Raw genomic sequence first — 24,636 nt, forward strand, 5'->3', positions numbered from 1 at the left:
AGCTTCACCAGGAATAGAATTCTTGGTTGACAGTTATTTTCTTTTAATATTTTGAATATTTCATTTTATTTTCTCTTGGCCTGAAAAGTTTCTCCTGAGAAATCCACCAATAGTCTTACAGGGTTTCCCTTGTGTGTAACTTCTCTCTTTCTCTTGTTGTTCTTAAAATTCTTTGAAAAGAAAAACACTAATTTGAAAAGATACATGCATGCCAATATTCATAGCAGCATTATTTACAGTAGCCAAGATAGAGAAACAACATAACAGTCCATTAACTGATGGATGGATAAAGAATATTATTCAGACATAAGAAAGAATGAAATCCTGCCATTTGCAACAGCATGAATGGACCTAGAGGGTGTTATGCTTAGTGAAATAAGTCAGACAGAGAAAGACAAATACTCTGCATTATCACTTATACATGGAATCTAAAAAATAAAACAAATAATGTATATAACAAAACAGAAAGAGACTCACAAATATAAAGAACAAACTAGTGGTTACCAGTGGGGAAAGGGAAGGGAGAAGGGGTACGATAGAGGTATGGTATTAAGAGATATAAACTACTATGTTTAAAATAGATAAGTAGCAAGGATATATTGTACAGCACAGGGAAATATAGCCGTTGTTTTGATATTACTTTAAATGGAGTATAATCTATAAAAATACTGAATCATTGTTGTACATCAGAAACTAGTATAATTTTGTAAATCAACAATACTTCAACAAAAAATGAAAAATACAAATTCAATATAGTTATTTAATTCTTAAGTATAACTTGAACATAAGATAATGAAAGTTACCAATAAATAATAAACCATTCTGAAGAAAATCCTATTTCCAGGAGGAAGAAAATGAATATTGTTATTTTTTTGAATTGACAGCCTTATTGATCAAATTAGAGTACATTTATAGTGATTTATATACATCATTATTAAGTTCTTTGTATTGGTTGAGATCATGTTTGAAAAGATTGAATCAGTAAAAATGAGTGTTCTTAGAAAGTGTTTCCATAAGTCATCTGCACTGTGTTTGGTATGAAAACTTTTGTAATTATTCAAATATTATTTTAAATCTTTGTGCTTTATGTTATCAGAACCACTAAAAGTATTGTCTTGAATGTATGTGTGTATATAACCATATTTTATATATATACTATAATATATATACAGACATATAATATAAAAAATCTATATTCCATAGTTATGTATCTATAAAATAAAACATTCTCTCTCATAAAAAAAATCTTTTTTTTCTGACTTTTGACAATTTAATTATAATGAGTCCTATTTGAATTCAACCTATTTGGGGTCTTTTGAGCCTCATTTATCTGGATGTCCATTTTTCTCCCCAGGTTCAGGAAGTTTTCAGCCATTATTGCTTTAAATAGACTTTTTGTCCCTTTCTCTTTCTGCTTACCTCCTGGGATTCCCATAGTGCAAATATTGTTTCTTTTCACTGTGTCCCATAATTCCCATAGGATTTCGTCACTTTTTTAAAATTCTTTTTGCTCCTCTGACTGGGTAATTTTGACTGTCCTATCTTACAGACCTTCCTTCTTCTGCATGGTCAAGTCTACTTATGAAACTACTGAATTCTTCAGTTCAGTTATCGCATTTTTCAACTCTAGGATTTCTGTTTGGTTTTTTGTTTTGTTTGGATTTGTTCCTTTTTTTTGATAGTTGCTATTTCCTTATCATATTTCTCATTTTGTTCATGCATTGTTTTCCTAATTTCATTTAGTGTCTGTTCGTGTTTTCTTATAGTTTACTTAACTTGCTTAAGAGGATTATTCTGAATTCTTTGTCTGACAGTTCACAGATCCCCATTTTTTAGTTATTGGAGCTTTATTTGTTTCCTTTGCTGGTGTCATATTGATCTGATTTTTTGTGATACTTGATTCCTTGCATTGGCATCCATACATTTGAGTATTTGGGTTCTTCGTCCAGACTTTACAAGTTTGCTTTGGCAAAAACAGTTTTTGACCAGTCAGCTTAGTTTAAATTTCTGGGTATGTCCTCTGGTAATGTCCTTGGGCAGGTGGGGCTGCTATTATGGTCTATTCTGAGGCAAAGCAAGAGTTCAAGCTCTAAGGACAAGGATGAGGATTGTGGCACTGTCTGGGAACAGTTAGATGGGACTTTTGGCTTGGTTTCCTACCCAAGTAAGGCTACAGGATGGGCTCCATTGTTGCCTGGATTCTCTGGTAAGGCTTACTAGAAGGTTGGGACTAGGTACTACATACAGTAGTAGATGGGGCTACAAATTAGCTTCCTTGCCCTGGCAGGACAGCACGATGAGACCCAGGGCCTGGGTTCCCCCTCATTATTTGGGGATTCAAAGAGTATGCACTGATTCCTTGGTCAGGTGAGGCCACCAGTTTTGCTCTGCAGACTGGGAAAGCCATAAACTCTGCTTTCTGTTCCAGTACCACTGTATGTAAGGCTGTTGGATGGGATATTTCTGTGTGCTCCAGTTCAGTTCCCTGTCCAGACAAGATGAAGGCTGTATTCAGCAATGAGTAGAGCTATGAATTAGATTCCTTGTCCAGGCACAGCAGGACAAGCAACTCTAAATCCAGTAAAGCTGTTTGTGTCTTAACTGAAGCTGACCTACATTACAAGTTTCCTAACTGAACAGGGCCACTGGCTTTGCTCTGAAAACTCTTGGCTCTGCTCACCTCTTGGTTCGTGTGCCACTGGATCACATAGCTTCCTGGAATTGTCTCCAGCCCTTCTGGTCAGATGGGGTCACAAGACAATCTTCACAGCAGGTGGGGCTGTGATTCAGCTCCTTGCCTGGATGTGGGCAAACCAGGCTTCAACGCTGGCAAAACTCCTCATTTGAGGATCTGAATCAAGTAGATCTATACTCTACCTAGTTCTCTGGTCAGAATGTACCTCCAACTAGATTTTCCAGATAAGTAAAGCCTCTGGTTAGGATTACTAGTTGGGAGCTGCAGGAATGAACTTGGTCTGCCAAGATCTGTGTGGTAGTCACTGCGAACACCTCCCCGCATCTCCATCACAGTCAGATTTCCAGTGGTCCAGCCCCACAGATTCCCCAACAATCCCTGAGGTGCGAGATCAGAGTAGGGGCTCCTGCAATGTTACCCACAACTCTGGGAGAGCTGGTTTTCCTCTGGGTTCTCTTTTCCCCCTGGAGGAACCAGAAGCTCAGGGGAGACCTCTCTGTGTGCTGCTGTGCTGGCCTGGGAAAAGGGCAATGCCGTCAACGTGTAGCCACTTCTCTTACCTTCTAATGCAGTTTCTCTTGGTCTCTGTGGTGTGGGGGGAGGGCGGGGGGTGGTGCTTCAGCCTCACTCCCATGTTCTAGGATTCTCTCAGTAGTGTCTTGTCCTTGAATAGTAGTTAATTTTCTCCTTGTGAAGAGGAGGGAAGCCAGGAAAATTCTAGGTCACCGTCTTGGTGATGTCACTCCAAATGAAGGATTTTTGAGATGGGAAGATTATCCTGGATTATTTGCATGGACCCTAAATGCAATCACAACTGTCTTTATAAGAGAGAAGTAGAGGAGATTACACAGAACAAGAAGAGGAGAAGGCAAAGTGATCACAGAGGCAGAGATTAGAGTGATGCAACCACAAGACAAGGATTGCTGGCAGCTACCAGAAGCAGGAAGAGGCAAGGAACCGAGTCTCCCTTGGGCTCCCAGAGGGAGCATGGCCCCACTGGCACTTTGATTTCACTCAGTGATAATGATTTTGGACTTCTGCTTCTGGCCTCCAGAATTGTGAGAGACTAACTTTCTGTTGTTTTAAGCCACCAGCTTGTAATAATTTGCTACATCAGCCACAGGAAAGTAATATAATACCTAAATACTTTGGAAAGACTAAATCACAAACACACTAAAAATTTTATAATACATCACTGGATTATATCCTTTTCACATAGAAAAAAAGGGAGTTACTTCCTGTGAGAAGTACCTTGAAAAGTATTTGGACTGACCTTGGAAAGCTGAATATTATGACTTCCCAGATTTTGTTTACTCCATGTGCAGACCATTTTACAGTCATTCTTTCCAAACTCCCCATTTAAAGTGCCACTATTACAGATTTGACTGATGTTAAAAATGTTAGAACTGACGAAATAAATGAGTGCTAATAAAACAGTGAAGTGTTCTGGTATCAAGTTACTGAACCAACACAATGGTTTATAACACCATGATGAAACCAAATAATTGGATACTGTGATGAATTTGAGGTATTACAGTTTTAATGGTGTTAGGTTTATGATAAGTGTTAAACAGTAATGCCACATTCCTTTTGTTCATAGGCTCAGTGGGATGGCTTGACTGGGCGTATCACCTTCAATAAAACCGATGGCTTGAGGAAGGATTTTGATCTGGACATTATTAGTCTCAAAGAGGAAGGAACTGAAAAGGTAACCTCCTCGATAATAAATTTGAAAAATTTTTAAAAAAAGCACTGCTATGCATTTTTACTTGCACAAACAAGTAGGGGAATGGCAAAGTGATTCTCTCAGCATGTTCTTTTATGTCCAGTTTTCTAGATCTCTCTCCCTGATATGCAGATAGATGTTGATGTGCTAGATTCTTAAATTGTGTGTGCTATTAATAGCAATGCTAATGGTTATATAGTGCTTGGTTTATATACCAATATCATTATATTATTACATATATATAACCTTAGGGGTGGACGGCATTAGCCTCATTTCTCAAAGGTTTTAAGAAATTGAGTGTAGACTTGGGAAATCAGAAGCTGTCAATGATTTATATTTGGAATGGCATCCAAGGGTTACTTAGAAATGAATTTTAATTTTACTCCATTTTGAGACTGGTGACAGAGGGACAAAATAAAGTAGGATAGAAAAAGCTTACTGAAGCAAACTAACTTTGTGTCCCTAATTTTAGGAGGAAATATGCCCCAAAAATGTATTTTAACGTTGAGCTCTGATTTTAGGCTTATTTAGTTGTAATTCTCAACCTCTCAATGATTTGAGTTCCATTCTTGTTACTATTTAGAGCAATGCAAATGTAAGCTATTTAATTAATAATAATCATAACAAAATAATTTGCCTCCTCTTTATTACACCAATTTTCATATTCACAGCTATGCATTGGGATAATTAACACTTATACTGTGAAGACTTTGCCCTTTAGAACATTAAAAAAAAAAAGATTTTGAAGCCCCCAGAACAACTGTCTGAACACCAAAATTCTATAAGTCAACATTTTCTTCACTGTAGGGGACAAAAAGCTTAATGTAAAAGAATGGCTTTGGGAACAATCAGTTTTACTTAGTTGAAATATTTCCGTTGATTTTTAAAATGAGATAAGGTTTCTATTTCTGTTTTGTTGCTTTTGTTAACTGAGACACATCATTTTTTTAAGGTCTTAACTATACCTCACCCCCAAATAGCTTAATTAAAATAAACAAAGATTAATTAGGCTGAATGTAAAAGGTGACCACCAGTGCTGAAATGTCTGAGGAAAATAATTAGTTCATAGCTTTGAGAGTTCACACTAGTCACGCAGGTTTCCCCTTTTAAAAATGCCCTCTCTCTTCATCTCCTCTCTTCCTCTCTCTCTGTGTGTCTCTGTCTCTCTGCCTCTCTCTTCCTCACTCTGTCTCTCTGTCTGTCTCTTGGGCTTCTTCACTCTGATTTCCTTGTCTGTTAGGTTAACATGCTCTGACAGAGAACAAGGCATCAACCTAGCCTCCATAATGGATGCGGAATTTGGGCTACAGGGAACACAAGGAAAGAAAATATTATTGTTATGGACTAAAAGCCTATAATATTTTTTTTAAAGAAAATGTCTGCTTCTCTATACATGCTTCTCTCTCCCTCTCCACTCCATTTAATGTACAGACTGAAGAGGGAACAAAAGCTGTTAAAGAAACATCTTTTTGGCTCAGAAGTGTGATGAAATAGATGAAGCTATTGTTATGCTTTTACAGCTATTTATACACGTCAATATTATGCACATTCTTTGGTGTTTTCCCAAAAAAAAGCAAAATCGAATTAGGTGAAAGTGTTTTCTCAATTTGTTTCTTTATCTCTTCATTGTTTGCAATAACATTTCTTTCTTCAGGTGAGTTGGGCTCAATTCCTGAGAAGGCTGATTGAACCTTAAAGCAATGGGGGAAGCCAACCTATCCTTCTCAGGCGTCAAGGGAGGAAATGGCCAATCTTTTCATGTCAGTCTTTTGCAGGGTCCATAGGGAAAGTTGTTAGAAAAAGCCTATTTTCTCACTTTCACTCAAACTTCTAATACACAGAAGCCCCTAATCAAAGAATAAGTCATTAAGTACACCTTCTTCTCACTAAGGAATAATGTGTGTGGGGGGTGTGTGTATGTGTGTGTGTGTGTATGTGTGTGTTGGTTGATTGACTAATCTGGTTATAAATGCCTTTAACATGTCTTCTTAAGGAATGATGAAGACCTTTTAACTCTGCAGCATGTATGTGCATATTCAAAAGAACTTTAAGATCTTTTTTTGGTGTGCAAAAGGAAAAGTGAAAATCAGGTTGCACCACCTAGTAGAAGTAACTTCTGTGGGACCCAGTACTTGGTTCATCTCTTTACTATACCTATTCTCAGGCTTTATATTGAATTAAGATACAAGATTCCCAATAATGGGTGGGGAATGTAATGCTGTGAACACTTACACACCATGATACCTTTTGACTTCCATGCTCCATTTTAATTAAGTGCTACTTTTATTTTTCCCTCTGAAAACCAAGGTTGCTGGCGAAGTGTCTAAACACTTATATAAAGTGTGGAAGAAGGTTTGTACATGGACAAAAACTGCAGGAAATCTGGGAGTGGGGTGGGAAATACCAAAGGAAAAACCTGCATCCTTCCAGTTTTCCCAGACCAGTAGCTCTCCAATTGCAGTTTAGAGGCGATATTCCATATAAAGGGAGAATGGGGATGATTGAATATGTTGTCTCTCAACAACATGGCTTGTGAATTGAAACAGGCTTGAGATGGATTAAATAATGATGGATTAAATATTTCCCCCTAGATTATTTTTGTTTCTCCCGGGTAGGATCCACCCCTGTTAGGACTGAAAGCAGGTAACTGCAACAGAAGCAGACACTGGGCCATTGATATTCTTTCTCGAATCACTAAATATTTTTCCCTAAGGGGCATAAAAACAATAGATTTGATCCATCAGACTAGTCAGATAGGCTAAGGCTCAGAAGGGCTGGGACATCTCCTTCAATGTCACCACCACAAAATATGAGCCATTTTTAGAAATTCCCTTTTCTTACGTACTATCTTTTTTTATGCAGTAAAGCAAAATTTGTCAGTGCATGTTGTTTTGCAATTTGTTTTAGAACCCCAGTTTCCAGAAGACAAAAACATTAGAGGTTTTGAAAGGGAAATGAGATTATCTTGTAAATCATAACACCTAGTATCATGCTGTCAAAGGATGTGCACAGATTTATTATAGAAGCAAATGTTAGACATTACAAACATTCAGATCAGGAAAATGTCCCAGTGATATGCAAACATTGTCTTTCATTCTCTCTCTAAAACCACTTGCTAAACTATTTGTTGATTGACAGATGGACCTTAAATTACTGTTCAACTTGAACAGTTTTGTCAGGTTCACTTTCATCTTTTGAATTATCAGTTAAGTCACAGAAATTGTAAACAGTTTCTCCCTGTAGTCAAAAACCTTGTCTCCCTTTTGGTAGTACTCAGATGAGTTCCAAAATGTCCTGCTTTTAAGTTTAAAAAAGCACAGGTTTAATAACCTTGTTTTAATCTTCAGTCAATCAGGCTACCAAAGACACAGGGAAGGCAATCCTGTCTCTTCTCTGCTAATAAGTAGATGAACCTAACTGGCACCCAGAAAGAAGCTTATTACACTAATCCAGCCTGAGACTCCAGGCACTTTATGTAATGTTGAATTAATTCAAACCAAATATCCTGGGGAATGAAATCCAAGCCCTGAAATTTTACTCAGAGGAGGGGAATGTCCTTTATTTGTCACTAAACTGCAATAATCACCCCCACTTCCCAGGGTTGCACTTCTTGGCTTTCCTCCTTGCTCCATGCCATTGTGCCTCTTCCTTCCTGCTGACCTATCATTGCCCACTTTGCAAGTTGTATACACTGTGGTGTGCTGTTTTGTGTTATGCCTGCTCATCAAAAAGTTACAGTAACCTGAGTGCTAGCACATGAGACCTATTGAGACCCAACAAACACATTGACCTTTCCCTACAAGACTCCATCTTACAAGAGAAGGATTCATCCTGATTGTCTTCAAATTCCAAAAGTTCTTCTCTGCACTCTGACCTTTTTCAATAGAGAATAGTCTGCCTGAAATTCTTTCCAAAAGACGGATACAGCAGCCTTTACAAAACCCATCACTAAAAATATGTGTTCATAAAGCTCATGATATACGAAACAGATACACCTTTTTTTCCCCTAGATGCTCGTTTATTTCACTCTACAATTTTGGATTTTGAGTTTATGTGAATCACATACCAGGTTTGGGAGACAGATATTAGTCGCTCTCTGAGCATCCTTTTGGTGCATTACCTCTTTTAAAAAAGTTTGCTTACTGGCATTTGGGCACTCATTTTCAAATGCTTCCCTCTGTTGTCTGAGATAATATATGGCTGCTCCCTCATGCCAGTTTCCAAAGTGAAAGAAGGCAGGGCCAGATAATTTCACTTTTGAGTGTCCCTCCCCACAAATAATTGGTCCACCATCCACTACTTCTCACTGGTGAATTGCTGCTGACTGCTTTTGCTACAATTTGAAAACTGAGGTTCTGCTTCCTGGAAACCCTCCTCCAAGGTCAGAGAATAGGACTGAAATGCTAAACACCCTGGCATCTGGGTAACTGTGTCCCTCCCCCCAATACACATGAATCATGGGATCTTGCTTTTTCAGAAAGAGACCTTCATTCACGTGTTCATTTACTTCAATTAACAGGTAAAGTCAGTGGACAACTTAGGTTTAAAAGACACACACACACATGCACGCACACACACACACACGCACTCACACACACACACACACGTACTCTACTGCTTTGCTGATTAAAAGGTTTGAAAATAGAAGGCTGAGGTCATTCAAACTCCATATGTACTCCAAACTCCAAACTGTCCACTTCCCAGGAATAGCTTGATCATTACTATATTTTGATACTCTTTTAGTCTAGATTTGAGGAAACTTCTGTTATACAGATAGTAGGAAAAAATAATCTCCGTTTTCTTATTTTATGGAGGAAAGTCTACACTGAATAGGACTTTGGGAAACCTTTGATTAGAACTACATCAGCAATGATATCTGACCTCCCACACTTTTAGTGAGGTTAATAAAAGAAAAAAAGCCAGATGTTAAGCTGTGTGGTGTATTTGTCTACAATTTCAAGTTTGTATTTTAAAAGGGAGTGATGTTGCAAGGCCATTCAAATATTAGTTTAGGTCCTTTATACACTTGACATTAATAGAAATAAGAGTTACAGAGAACACATTTCATTACTTAACAAATTGGCTAAAAACACAGTTATTTTCTCCACCTTTCAACACTTAATTAAAAATTAGGTTCCATTCTCCCCAGTGCCTAAGTCAAGCTTTAATTAAAAGCACAGCCAGGGCCCAATTTAAACACAGTCTTCATAGAGTTAGAAGTCAACTGTTCACAACCTAAAGCATAGATGAAAACCAATAGATTCCCAGTTGTGGCTAGCCTGAGATATGTTTCCTGGAAGCGAGGGTCCCTGCCCCCAAAAAGTGAGAGTAGGGGTGGAGGTTAGAAGAGAGGAAAGAAAATATTGTCCCCCTTTCTTGGGTTTAAAGTCAGACGAAGAAAATATTCTTTAATCAGCAGACATGTGTTGCATGCATTCTAAGTGATGAACATCGCTCTTGATCCTGGAAAGACTGAATGGTTATTAAAGGTGTTAACCTACAGCTTAATCCTACCTCTAATACCCTCGCTATAGACAGGATGGAATACTTTCAAATGCAAAATCTATCACAAACCCCCATTTATCTAGACCTGTCTCCACTGTCACCAAACAACTAACTCTAATTAAGTATAGAAAGAAGACAGTGAAACTGAAATAGTTCACACCAATGTGTGAATGTGTGATACAGTACTTGCAACTTCCTCAAAGAATTTATATTTCTAGAAAGAATACTTGTCAAGCTAAATGAATTTTCAGCTGCTGCATTTAGGCAGTAAATTAAAGTAAATAAATAGAAAAGGAAAGAAGCCTAACATTCCTACAGGTAAAATTTTATTTAAATATCAGGAAAGCTCTAATGTCTCCATTTTGCTAGTGAGGAAATTGAGCCACAGCAGGGTTAATTAACTTGTCCACGGTCACATTGCTGGTAAATTGCAAAATTAGAATCTGGAAAAGAGTATATCTGGAAAGCTCATACTCTGTCCAGCCAGCCAGTGTCCTCCCATTGGAAGAGTATATTTAGAGATCAAGCATAGGTCTACCCTGTCCATCCCAGAGTATGTCCAAGTGTTGGTGTTCCTAAACTGACCCTGTTTTTCATAGCTCCTTTACTTTACCAGCTTATAAATTTCAAAAACATTTCACTAACAATTCCAAGTTCTTTCATAACAGGACAAGCTTAAAAAAATTACTGGGGCAGTTATTCAGATGTCCTTCATTAATGTTTGTGCAGTGCTTATACCAACACTTTCACATGCATCTACTCATTTGATCTGCTCAGCATCCTTATTAAATATTTTATAGTTAGAGAACAAAAGCTCAGAAAGTTTAGTATCTTGTCCAATATCACACCACAACCATTTTTGCATCCCATCTCACTAGGCTGGCAGTAAATGCCTACAGAAGGCTTCAGACAAAGAGCTAGATTCTTTGAGGCTCTTTTCCTAGGTTGTCCCCAGAGGCAAAACAAATCAATATACTTCTACAAGGTCTTATAACCCAGGAATGACTTTGCCACTGGAGGAAATTTGGCTTATTATTTCTTAAAAGAGCAATGGGCTTCACTGACTGCCAAACACAATGATTGATTCTGTGATAGATAGAAAGATCAATAAGCAATAAAAGTGAATACCTTCACTGAAGGCATTCATGGTCAAGTGAACAAACAAGACAGGTAAACAGATGATAATAATAGAAGAAGGTCCAGAACAGAAGTACAAGGAAGGTATGAACAGAGTACTACTAGTTTTCACAAGAGGCACCCTGACCCAGAACTGGCTCCTCCAGTAAAATAGTCCTAGAACTTAGTTTACTGCTCATCCACACTTTTTCTTCCATTTACGTTTCCCTTTTAGATGCCTGATCTCTCCACTATCCATCCTGCCTCTTCCATCCCATTTCTTATACATTTTCAAGGCATTGATATTAATACTTTGGTAACACAAGGTTTGTATCAATAAAATGTAAGCTCCACAAGAAATTTTTATCTCTGTTGTTCACTGCTATGCCCTCCAATGCCTAGAAGAATCCCTGGCATATAAGTAGTTGTTCAACAAATACAAATCCAATACTCATTTAAAAATTCTTAATTTAAAACAGAACATTGAACTTAATCAATTAAAAACAAAAGGACCTCCCCCTACTCCACTCCACATAGCACAAATTTTCTGTTCCATCCACACACTCATTCTTCCATTGTTTTGTTTTCCCACATTTAGTAGCTTCCACTGTGATGCCCTGTTGTCCTCTTCCCAGACTATGAGCTTTTGTGCCTATTCCTGGTGTACCAGGGACCTCTCTTTAGCATAAATGCCATCACTGACTGCCAGCAGCCTCTGATGTAATGTGTTCTGTGTAGATTGGGATTTGGAACTCCAACAGTGGGCTTAACATGACAGATGGCAACAAAGACAGGTCCAATAATATCACCGATTCTCTCGCCAACCGAACGCTCATCGTCACCACAATTCTGGTAAGTTGACTATGTGGAATTCAGGGCATCTTATCCAGACTCTTACTCTAGACCTTGAAGGATTCCTCAACTCTCCTTTTCATGCCAACAACTCTCTCTGTAAATGTCTATGTTTAGTTGGGACACAAGAAGCATATGTTTGTGTGTACCTATAATAGATTGAATTATCAGCTTCCAACATTGTTCTGAAGATCTCCTACCTCCAATCCATTCTCATCTCTGTTTTGCTCTATTCTCTAGCCCCAACCAGCTGGTCTCCCTTGCTCTCTAGCTGCTGGTTGGTTTCAACCAAGGGGAGACTAAGACCAGGGAAGTGGGGGAAGAGACCCAAGGAGATTTCTTCCACTGTTTCCCAACAGTATTGTCAGAACCTCTGTCCTTCATAACCATAGCTTCTATCCTGTCAATGATCCTACCTCCATACGCTAACTGCACTGGACTCCTGGAACACTCTTTCCTCCCTCTCTGCCTCAGCCCTAGCTTCCTAATTATGCTGGTCCCTGGGTGTCTATATCCCACTGCAATTCTCACCACCATCCCTGTTGCCTCCCTTTGTCTTGCTCATTCCTTTGTAAATAGCCCCTTTATTAACTGCTCTTCAAAAGCCCAGGTAAAAGTACCTCCTACTCTGTGTTGGAACCCCTGTCATGCCCCCATCTAGCAACTGTGCACTCACAAGTTGTTCACTCTCCCTCTTTGCTCTATCCTAATCTAAGAAGTAAAGGGAGTGGCCGCCTCTAAAATCTTCACTTTTGGACCTTCCTGTTTTGATTTAGTCCATAATGTCAGGCCAATTTATTTCTGAAACAGTTAACTTCAGAGAATTATTCATCCAAAATGAAAACCGTTTTGTTTTTCTGGTGTCTACTTTCTCTGAAACTTTCTCATGGAAATACAGAATTTTCTGCTTCTATCATTTAGTTTGAGGATAAGCCTAAACATAAAGGACAGATCAGTAATGTAGTAACTATTATGATTGTATAAAATAAAATACATTTTTATTTAGTCAAATGAGAATTAATAAGATTATAGATACGTAGACTTAAGGAAATGTCCATTATTCATAGGATAGGGGATTTATCACATAAGCATATAAACAAAGAATTTACCAGATGTGAGCTCTAAGATGCATTCAAATAAGAAAGTGGAACCGATGATAAAAGAAGACATTGAAATGGCCTTTGAATAAGATATCCTGAATGAAACCAAGAAAAAATAGGTAAGTAACAAGGGAATAGTGAAATTGAGATGCAATTTAGCTGGGAAATGAGAAAATTAAAATATTCAGAGTATTTAGTAGACAGGAAGTTTGAAGAACAAGGGAATATATTTGCTGATTTAGATTTCCCTTTTGTAAGTAGGTGAAGCTCATAGATAAAAGCCTGGAGGGAGGGTGGGTCTAGCACTAGAAGCTTGGGTGTGGGCACAGCTGGATGCCAGACATACAGACATCAGGTCATTCCCTGCCTTCTCTGCCAGACCTAAAGTTCAAAAATGATTGTGTCTATATGACACCATTCACTCACAGCTCTGCCCTCAGCAGTGGAGGGGAAAAACTCTCAAAGAGAGAGGAGTGAGAGAAATAATATATGAAGTGTTCTATGTTTGTAGAGGATGTACAAAAGATGAGTTTAGCAAAGGCAGAAGGGGAAGTGACTTTCTTTAGTATTCTGAAATCTTAAAAATAATTTTCAAATATTTTATATCTTCTGGCTGTTGATAGAGCTTGTGTAAGTAACTTCTGCCTTTCATTATAACAGGGTTTCATATGTGATTTGTTTCATATAGGAAGAACCCTATGTGATGTACAGGAAATCTGATAAGCCCCTGTATGGAAATGACAGATTTGAAGGATATTGCCTGGATCTATTGAAGGAATTGTCAAACATCCTGGGTTTCATTTATGATGTTAAACTTGTCCCTGATGGCAAATATGGAGCTCAGAATGACAAAGGAGAGTGGAATGGAATGGTCAAAGAACTCATAGATCATGTAAGCAAAACTGTATCTCCTACATAGGGGTCTTAAATGTCAAAAAAAAAAGTGCATAATGAGAAGAAGTAGAAGAAAGGAGAAAAAATGGTAGAGTCAGAGTCAGAAGACATGTTTTATTTTTTTTATTTTTTTGAATCATAAAAATGGCTTGAAAAGTGGGAGAAAACAACCTACCAATGTAGTTTCCCCACTTAGAAGGGCAAGTAAGGAAATATTGAGGATAAAAATTTATGGGCCCATCCTTCATACTGAAGAATAAACTTGAATGATTCTTAGATTAGATAAAGAGTTCTGAAGTTTGCAGCTCAGAACAAAATCTCATCGACTACTTTTATGATCTAGCTGCTCATTTCTTACTTTTCTCACATGCTCTTTTTTAAAGACATTCTTCTGCAGCTTTTTCCCCCCATTTAGTTCCAGAATATGTATGTGTGTATATATATACACACACATATATGTCGTGGTGTGTGTGTGCTTCACACTGTCTGGTTTCTCTTTGCTAATGAATACTATTTTGTAAACATAACTGTGTAAATCAACTGTTTTTATATTAGAGTCAATCAGCATGGAAGCTTTTTGTGTGAGAAGAATTTGGAGTTCAGAATAGGAATCAGGAGAACCAGGAAAAGTCTAGACGTTCACCAGGAAGGTAGACAACTAAGGTGACAAGTTCAAACTTGCTTTTGCAGAGGGCTGATCTGGCGGTGGCTCCTCTTACCATCACTTTCATGCGGGAAAAAGTCATAGACTTCTCCAAACCCTTCATGACCTTGGGCATCAGCATTCTCTACCGCAAGCCCAATGGCACCAATCCAGGGGTCTTCTCCTTCCTCAACCCTCTCTCTCCTGACATTTGGATGTATGTGCTCTTAGCCTGTTTAGGAGTCAGTTGTGTACTCTTTGTGATCGCAAGGTAAGCTGGAGAACTACTAAACTTACAACAGATCTATGTCAGTCTCAGGTTGACATGTATGCTCTAGAGGTAGACAGAAATCAAGAACTTCAAAGTATTCTTTTAGTTTTGCCTGGTGTTCTATTCTGTCAAGTTCTCCCTCATAAAAGCCACTCTATAAATGAATATCTTCTAATTATTCATAAGGGTAATTTTAAAAGATAATAGGAAGACAATTTTATATATTATATTAATTTAATTTTATTAGTACTTAAAGCAATGTAAAATGGTTATTTATCCATTTTTCCCTAAATTATATTGCCACAAAAGCAATAGCTCAACTACTAAATCTAAAATGTTTCAATAGGAAAGAGAAAAATTGTGTCCAGATTCTTGATCCCTGGAATATTTGCAAATATTAAGCAAAATAGAAAAAAGTTAGCTAGGAATTGTTGTAGCAAATAAGAAGCACTGGATCAAACAAGGTTTTGAAATCCTCAGGAATAAAAACAAATAGTTTGAAAATTTTATAAAATTTATTTTTTAAAAAATTAGACAGTTAACAAGAGAATTCTGGAAATAACAATGAAAAGAAAGAGTAGTTATATATCCAGTCTGGAGGCATGAAATCTTTATGCTACCCTGATGATTCAGTTTAGATTTTATTTTCTGAGATAACCCTACATTTCACCATTCTGCTACACAGTTTTTCAAAGGATTGTTATACCATTCAGTAGATCATATTTTCTAAATACCTTTGATACTGCATTGGAAACACAGCTTCTTTATCTTTCTGTTGGCTTAGACAGTTGATATCCCTAGACAAACCCTGTAAAAAAAATAATTGCTTTGTTATGTCCTCTACTCATTTTCAATCTTTTTCATCCTTCAACAAAACTCAGTGAACTTTTTCTCTAATCAATTTTTGTTTTCCCTCCAGGAATTTCTAAGAGAAATCTTTCTTCATGATAGTTCTTTGTCACTGTTCACTGTATGGTTTTGATTAATGCCAGATAACTCTTTCCCTAGCATAATTATAAAGAAAGCTGGGAAAAATAACCTAGTTTGGAAAGGTCTTACAGATCCATAAAGCAGACATAGTAAAAACAAATAAATGTGTGCTCTTATGTGTGGGTGAGTCACATATGTTCAATACGAAATGAATGTTTTGAAGTTCTCTATACTTCATAATGTGTACCATTACCAAATCCTAGACTGTTTTCCAAATTTTGTCCAGATATTAAGTTTCTTTTAAATAATGACCAAAGCTTTCTTTCCATGTGTCTTACCTCAGAAAATAGTATATGGTCAGTATGTAGAGGGATACTATCCTTTGATACATTAATACTCAATCAGTGGTTCTCAACTAGGAGAGATTTTATCCTACAGGGAACATTTGGCAATGTCTGGAAATAGCTTTTGATTGTTACAACTGAGGGTGGAGGATGCTACTGGTATATAGTAAGTAGAGTCCAGGGATGTAGCTAAACATCCTACAGTGTGCAGGACAGCCTTTCCCCTACAACAAAGAATTACCCCAAAATGTCAATAGCATCAAGTTTGAATAACCATGCTCTAAATAATTAAAGATGATAGTGCTTTGAGTATCAAATTTTCAAAGATGAATCACTCACCTTTGGAGGGGCATTTCTCATTAATGGCTCATAAGTGAAATGAATACTGCCATAGAATGGCCATTGAATAAATGACCACCTTAAAGTGATGTACTCTCTAACAATAAATTAGAAATCTTGTGTTGGCTTGTTGTTCCATTCCTCTATTCAGCGACCATACTTGCTGGATGATTCTAGGGCTAGTAGAGCAATCCAAGCAGCAGAGGACAACAGAGAAGTGAGTTTCCATATTCCCCAGCTCACTGCTTTGTCTAAGCAGTGATGTTAATGACTAGAATAGGCAAGACAATGTTGATGAGCCAGTAATTACATTATTTATCACACTGACTTGACCAAAATCAGTGAAAGAAAAGAACATGTCAACAGCAACCAGAAATTCTCACAAGTATACAGGTTGAAAGTACTCTTTTACATTTGACACCAAGTGTTCCTTTAAATGGCCTTATTTTTACCCCCAGAATATGTCAAAATAATGTAGCATTCAGTAGTTTTCCCCTCCTCATTTTGTCTGTTCCTCTATAAGCTCCTGATGAACCAGAGCCCTACATTTTCTAACTTCATTCTGTTTCAGTTAAGAAAGCAGCCTCCTTTCTCCCCTAGTCAATACTATCCACTCAACATTCCTACTCACCAAGTATCATTCATAAACCAGCTCTTTTTATTTAGCTTATTCTCCTTGTCACTCCCTTCTCACTGTCTTTCCTCTCACTCCGGGTCTTGGGGAAGTGGAGGTGTCATGAATCAAATGCAAACTTGCAAACAGCATGGTGGTAAAACATAGAAAATATAAAAATATTAAAAGTAACTCCCTGCAGTGCACAGGTGCACTATCATGGGGATTGTACTCTCAGTTACATTCAGCTTCTCCACAGTTTTGAATCCATTCCTGCCTCTACGTCATAAAGCCACTAAATATATTTTGGAGGTGATTCCCAAAGACAAAATCCTGATCAAACAAATGTGCCAATTCACTTTTACTTCCCACCATCATAGCTTGAACTTGGTCACTCTGCATCAATAAGCTAATATGTAAAATGACTTTCTGTTACCACCTTAGTGGTTTGCATTCAAACTTAGTGAAATAGAAATGAAAAACAGCTAACCTCCTAATCATCTTTAGCTCTAGAGAGGTTTTGAATTTGCTTTTTGAAATATACCCTTTCTTGTCTTTTTAAAGGGGAAAAATAAAGCCCATCACTTCATTTAGGCTAATGCTCTCACTAGACAGAGACTTACAAACCATTTGCTGAAGTGAATTGAATTTATAAAGTTAGACAAGCTAAGGAAAGCCATATAAAATTTTTAGTTACTATGACTTGTTATAAATGTGCATGTCAGTGTTTTGTTTTGTGGTTGACATTTTTTAAATTACTTTTTGTAAAGTATTTAATCCCAAGGAATTATAGCCACCATGAACACACAATTTAGATAGACCAAATATCCAAATATAATGTCTGATTACATCTTATAATTTATGCTCATCTTCTTAAAATGAACATTTTTTTAAGTTGGCTTCTGGCAAAGAAAAATCAAGAAAACCTTTGACTATAACTCTATAGTTATAATACAAACCCAACAGTTATGCTACAAGATCGAACAGAGCTTCCTCCATTAAAAGATGAATAGATTTCCCTCTTCTTGATACAGCCTAATATCTATTCTCAGCCATAAAAAGAATCTCTTAATTAGAAATCTTCAGTATGACAGGCATTTTATATCTTCCATTCAAGTAAAAGCCTGGCATATATAAACATAAAACCAAAATGAACCTCTGTATTTCAATATAATGTTACTCTTCTATGTGCAAATTTTAACATAAATTCTAAACACATTTGTCCCTTTCTCTGTCATTTCACTAAAAATCAGTATCAGTTGAAGATAGCAGCTTCAGAATATCATTGGTGTGGGTCATGTATTAATCTTTCTCCCAGACTTCCTGGTGCTGACATTACTGTCACACTAGCTATCTTTAAGCAGGCGTTAGGAATTTCAAGCTGAAATATCTACATCTGGTAGGCAACAGGTAGGTCTATTGCATTATGAAAAGTCAGTGTCTTACAACACAGCAGCAAATCACTATTTAATATTCCTCAGTCCACACACTCCCCAAGTCACTCAGAATCTCAGAGAGAAAGAATCTAAAATATCTCTGCAGAGCAGGCAGAACCACATTGCTGTTTAGACAGTTTTCTTTTTTGCCATAGAAAATTAGATTAATTGTTCACTTAGAACTGCAAAGTATGAAATACTGAAAAAAGACCAAGTTAGATGAGGCATTCCAAAGAGAAAAGTGGTGATCTCATTCACCAGAGCATATACAGGGGAGAAATGTCAGAATATCAGGGGGCTGGTGGTTGCCAGGTTTTATGATCTGTTTAAAGAAACTCCTTCTTTTGAATGCATAATCTGCCTAATTTATTGCACTTAATATTTTTATATTATTGTACAAGTGACAATGATATTGTTTAAGTAACGGCATCTTTACTCTGTGTACTGCTTCAATTAGTAGGTTCATTAATACTGGTATTCAGTTCTTCAGCTCAGCAAACTACTATGGTTATAAGAGAGTATAAATTCAAAACTTAATTATATTGTTGAAACAGTAATTAAAATGTATTGGCATGGCATTGTCAATGAAAGCTATATTCATAAGCTTCACAGGAACCTGCACTGTGTGCCCTGCAGCTGTGGAGAAGGTGCAGTAATGATTCAGATGCCATTACTGGGGGATAAACTACAAGGCTGTTATCCCAGTCTCCCTAAGACTTGATGAGGAGACGCTGTATACTTTTCAGAAGGTGTCTGGGGGTTTAGAGAATGGTTTTTCATTAAGAGGAACTGTCTGCCCAGTTCCTTGTGCATGATTCACAGTGTGCCCTGCTTTTTGCTTTAGATAATGTATTCACTTTAATACCAACTCTCCCCAAGTGTCAGCAACCTGCTATTGTTTACTGCTGAAACCTTATGTCTGGAGAGCATTCCATATGTTCTTATTGGCTTTATGGTGTTTTAACATTACTACTGCTTGCATTAAAAGACCCAATTGCAAACGGCAAAGCTTCCAGTGCTAAGGACTACTGCATTTAATCATTTCCAGATCACTTTGCAGAACACCTGCTAATGTCTATTTGGAAAAATAAGTGCCCCTTGGAAGGATAGTCCTAAAAAGTAACCACAGAGCAGGGAGCTCCTTGGGCCGTAGAGCTCAGACAGATGTTTAGAAAACAGAGGATGAACCAAAACTCTTCAGTTCCTCAAATTTTTTTTTTTTTTTTTTTTTTTTTTTTTGCGGTACGTGGGCCTCTCACTGTTGTGGCCTCTCCCGTTGCGGACCACAGGCTCCGGACGCGCAGGCTTAGCGGCCATGACTCAGGGGCCCAGCCGCTCCACGGCATGTGGGATCTTCCCGGACCGGGGCATGAACCCGCGTCCCCTGCATCGGCAGGCGGACTCTCAACCACTGCGCCACCAGGGAAGCCCTCAATTTTTTATTTTAACACACCCTAGAGATATCTGGATTCCCTCTTCTTTAAAAATAAGGAAACTGAAGCCGGTGAGCTTAAGTTACTTATTCAAGGTTGACTTCCTAACTAACGAGGGTTGGTGATCAGGTGACCACAATTCACAGTTCTAGAAACAATTCAAAATGAATCTACAGGAGTGTCTGAACCTAAAACTCTCCATTGAGACATGCTGTGTCCTTAACACTAATGAACACCTGTGCCTGGGCCAGGATACTTCTAAGTTTGAACTTTATCTCTTCATTTAAGGATTGTGATTTTTATCTTCATATACAATCATAAAAACATTAATACATCCCAATCCGGACATTCGTTTTGTTTATTAATTGTTTCAAACTTGCAGCTCCTTTGATGCATTATGAAATCACTAGACTACATAGACTCCTTTAAACTTCTATCCATAGATACCTCTTGAAGTCCAGTCACCCCTCTGTTTTTGTGCCTTCCACAGCACCTAGCAACACAGAATCTTGATACTGTAGCTGGTATGCAACAGTGTGTGTGTCACTGTCATTGCTACTTTGTGGGGTAAATACTCAGGATGAGTGAACCTCTCTTTAACAGTCCATCTAGTTGTTCAGTAAAATGGAAATGAGTGAAAACTCAGAACAATTTAGTAGACATAGATCTGAGGAGTAGAGTTCCATACAACCAATGGGCTTTGCCTACAGCTCAGAAGTCTGATAAATATAATGTCTAAAGTCTCCTTTGCACTTTGCCCACCAAAGCTGTAAGTTTATGAATATGGCCTACTGTTTGGTTTGATGTGTCCATCATTAGCTGTTGGATGTTCTGCATTGTTCAGCGGGTTTTCACTGGTGCCACATATATTTATCTCATGTTTACAGACTGTTTCTGTTAACTACCACAGGTTTACACCCTACGAGTGGTATAACCCCCACCCATGCAATCCTGACTCAGACGTGGTGGAAAACAATTTTACTTTACTAAATAGTTTCTGGTTTGGAGTTGGAGCTCTCATGCAACAAGGTACAAGGTTGCACATCTTTGTCACACACATCCCACAGTCTGCTGACAGGTTTTCATGCTGGTAAATTCCACCAAGAAGATAAAGGGTAGGCTAAAAACTATCTCAGGAATCAAAAAGATAGAACCCGGCTTCCTAGACTGTTCTAAAAATAAAAAAAATATGACAGAAATGAAACTCCTTTGTTATATATCTAAAATAAGACTTACTATCAAGCAATGAACACAAATTTTCCTAGAGGGAAGGAAGGGATAAATTACCTTAGAAACTGTTTACAAATTGCCAAAGATGGAGATATCAGTCTTTTCCTAACTTCACAAGTTAGAGGTTGAAAAGGATTAAAGTTTGAATCCTTTGAAAATTAGGTTGACTTACATTCTTCCAATAGCTCACCTAAAACTGTTACCTAATCACCACTCTGACAGACCCTGCTGGGATTCATCTTAGCTTCCCAGTAACTTTTTACGATCTCCTTCAGTTGGTAACCATAGCAACAGTAAACTGGAGAAGTTGGGGGAAATGAAATTCAAACCATAGAAATGTAATATATTTTATACATTTTCTATGATTTGGAAGACTTTGATTTTTGTGGGGAGGGAGGAGTGAGTTGTTTTAACCTTTGGAAGAAATCCAGCTCTTTTGTGGATTTTCCTCAGCTTTGATTCCAGACGTTTGGTCTAGAAAACCCTTCTCAAGATAAGTGCATTAATTTAAGAAAATCATAAGTCACAGATGCTATTGTGTTTGGAATATCTTCTCATTTGACAACAAGTTGCAAAATAAATTGGCAAAGGAAATTTCAACTAAGATATATATTAAAGATGTTTGTTACTTAGGTGTGAACCCTAAGGCTTTTCATGAGGGAGTTGTTATCATCTACTCAAAATGTATATAGTCTGTCTCTAAAAATTCCAGGGAGAGAGAGCAAGGGTTTCTAGTGTGGAAATACAAAATAATTAAGGAAAGTGAGTAAAACCTCTCATCATGCAATTAAGTGTAGTTTATTCAGGCACTGCCAAGTAGGTGTAGACACAGTACCTGATTTACTAGAAGCCACTTGCATGAGTTTAGAGCATAGCACTGAACTATAAATCCTGCAGGAAAACTCATTAGATGACATATACTGCTTTACCACTGCATTTAGTTTTTAAGGCATTTACCTTGTGAATTACTTTCAAAGAGTTAAAGAGACTCCCCTCTTTCCCTATAGCTTGCCTTCCTGTGCCATTATAATAGAAAAATATAGACTTGGGTTTCACAGAGCACACAGCAAGTCCGTGCATGTACATATGACTGCGACTGCCTTCTGTCATATGAGTGTACCTGTCCCTAAAATTTCTCTTTTATATTCTACCTGTTTGGAGTTTCCCATCATCCACAGCAAACCGTGGGATGCAGTGTCTGCTAGTTAACACTACCTTGGGTACGTGACAGTCAACCCCAACCAGACTCTGCTTGTTTTTCAAGAAGTTTAAAATATTTGTCAGGTGAAACAAATATTGCAATGTAAAAATCTGCTGTACTGGTGACTGTTAATGCATTTGTCCTTAGCATGTGGCATTGGACCAGGTAGCTAACTTATGTATTGACTGTTGTGCTCTTGTTAGCAGAAGCTTATCACTGTACTCAATTGGAAATAATTTTGTTTAATTTCTTTTTTAATGTGATGATCAGGCTTTCTCTTTTCTACAGAGCGTGAGCAAAGTCTGGATCAGGATTGGCTGTCATGTCTGCCATAAAAGGCAGTAAAGAGACTTCAGCAAGTATTGTCTCTCATCCCAAATATTTTCTAATGATGTTTTATTCTGCTTTTATTACTTTCATAACTTCATACTCTAGAGTTCTGAACTTAGAGAAATCATCTCTACTTGAGCGAAGTCATTTCTAAGTACGTAAATTAATGTTGAGCGTCATGAAAGTCACAAAATTGTGTGAAATTTTTTTAAACGATGAAATGTTGAGAAATATAATTAATACCATCTACCAAGGGTTTGAAATGTAACCTGAGTAGGTTTCTACAAATTATTTTTAAGTTCCAAGTCCACTTCATCCAAAAGTATAAATATGTATTAGTTTAAAGTGTGATAGATGTGAATTTATCATTACATGTCAACAGCTGGTTATCGGTCTGTCCAGTTTTACTGCCATATAATACATAATTATACAAATAATAAATAAAAATCTGATCTTTTCACAAATGCAGCCAAATAAAATAAGGATAAATTTACAGCAGAAAATCTATACCTATAAGCTAAGAAAATATATCTACTAACTATATTACCTATTTCCTATGGCTATTTTATGAAATAAATGGTATTTTAATGATAGCCAATGAAAAAGCTAAAATAATATCACACTGCCACAAGGCTGCTAGATCAATGAAGTACAAAGATATGAAACAAACTTGGGCATTAAACACACACACCCACAGGCATATAAATCCCATTAAACTGAAAGATTAAAACAAGAGAGCAACAAACTATTCTACTAAATTCTTAGAGGCAATTTAATGAAAACTGCTATAAATCAGAGTATTATTACACACCCAAATTCAAACAAACAAACAAAAGAAGGAAATGAAAACCACAGTGAAGCCATTAACCTCATTAAAAGACAATAAAGAACAAAGAAACCTAATAGCTTTAGAAGAATACATCTAACTCAAAGTCAAGAAACTCTGCCAACCTTTATCTGCTTACCATGAGCTGGCTTTGATTTCATGGGCAATATTTGTATCTGTTTATAGATTAAACTTGAGCATAAACTCATGTATTTGTAGATTCATAAACTCCTATTTCCCTTTCTATCTTAAGCCATTAACTACAAAACTTCAAATCACCCAATCAGAATAGTGAAAGACTCCTTTAAACCAGGTAATTCACCTGCTGGACTTCATACTTTGGATTTTTTAACTTAGGGTTTTTCCCTTTCACTTTTTAACTGGTTCCATAAACTCTAACATTCCTCCGACTTCATGGAGGAAATGCTAAGTACAGAACCAATGGTGAATTTCAAGCAAGCAGATTAACCAAAAATCCATCCATGAATTGATAATATTGGGGTAAGTGCTGCATATACCCTTCTGTCCCTTTTGATTCTACTGTTGGATTTATGGCCTTCCATAAGTTTGATCAAAAGTTTTGAGCTAGAGAGTTTTCACAGATATTTGTCCTTTGTGTAGGTAAACTTCACACATGTACCCTTTCTTTAAGAGAGAAAGGTTTTCTTGGTAAATACATTAAATGCCTCTATATTACCTTTTTACAAATAATCAGGAATCATCTGATAACATCTAAAATGTATGTTCTTACCAGAAAAGGCCCCTTTCCACCTGCAAAACAGCCAGTCTTTGAAGTATAATTAAAAAATAGTACTTTATTTGAGGACAAAATTGTGCCTTTTCAGTGAATATATTATTTTCAGTTAAATAAGAATCCACTTTAAAAAAAAATTTGACTTCAAAAGTAACATAAAACAATAAAAAATGATTCATCTACTGTCAAATATGGCTGCATCCAATTTCATTTGATTTGTAAAACTCCAGTGTTTTATTAAAGTACATGTGATAAATGACATATGTTAATCTTTTGAAAGTCTCTCCCATTCTTTAAGATTAAAAAAAATAAATTAGCATTTCAAAGCTTTCACAGTTGTACAACCTAGAACATTTTATTTCACACAATAAGATGCATATCAGACAGAAAGAAAAGGC

General features: G+C 37.1%; 1 protein-coding gene across 12 annotated transcripts in view; it reads left to right on the plus strand.

Annotated features, from left to right (window-relative positions):
* The window catches only part of GRIK1 (glutamate ionotropic receptor kainate type subunit 1), a gene marked incomplete at both ends in the record, with an annotated part of 439,442 nt that overhangs the window by 378,346 nt on the left and 36,460 nt on the right, over positions 1-24,636 (plus strand). For 6 of the 12 annotated variants that reach the window (XM_081234201.1, XM_081234204.1, XM_081234198.1 and 3 more), the window contains 5 exons: positions 4,296-4,403; positions 11,781-11,894; positions 13,683-13,886; positions 14,579-14,802; positions 20,808-20,926. In XM_081234201.1, coding sequence (XP_081090327.1) covers positions 4,296-4,403; positions 11,781-11,894; positions 13,683-13,886; positions 14,579-14,802; positions 20,808-20,926 — 769 coding nt within the window. Of the gene's footprint in view, positions 1-4,295; positions 4,404-6,728; positions 6,774-11,780; positions 11,895-13,682; positions 13,887-14,578; positions 14,803-20,807; positions 20,927-24,636 lie in introns of all 12 variants that reach the window. The other 6 variants (XM_081234197.1, XM_081234202.1, XM_081234207.1 and 3 more) reach the window with 2 other exon arrangements.

Source organism: Mesoplodon bidens (genome assembly GCF_964165515.1).
Source record: "Mesoplodon bidens genome assembly, chromosome: 5".
NCBI classification, from domain to species: Eukaryota; Metazoa; Chordata; class Mammalia; order Artiodactyla; family Ziphiidae; genus Mesoplodon; species Mesoplodon bidens.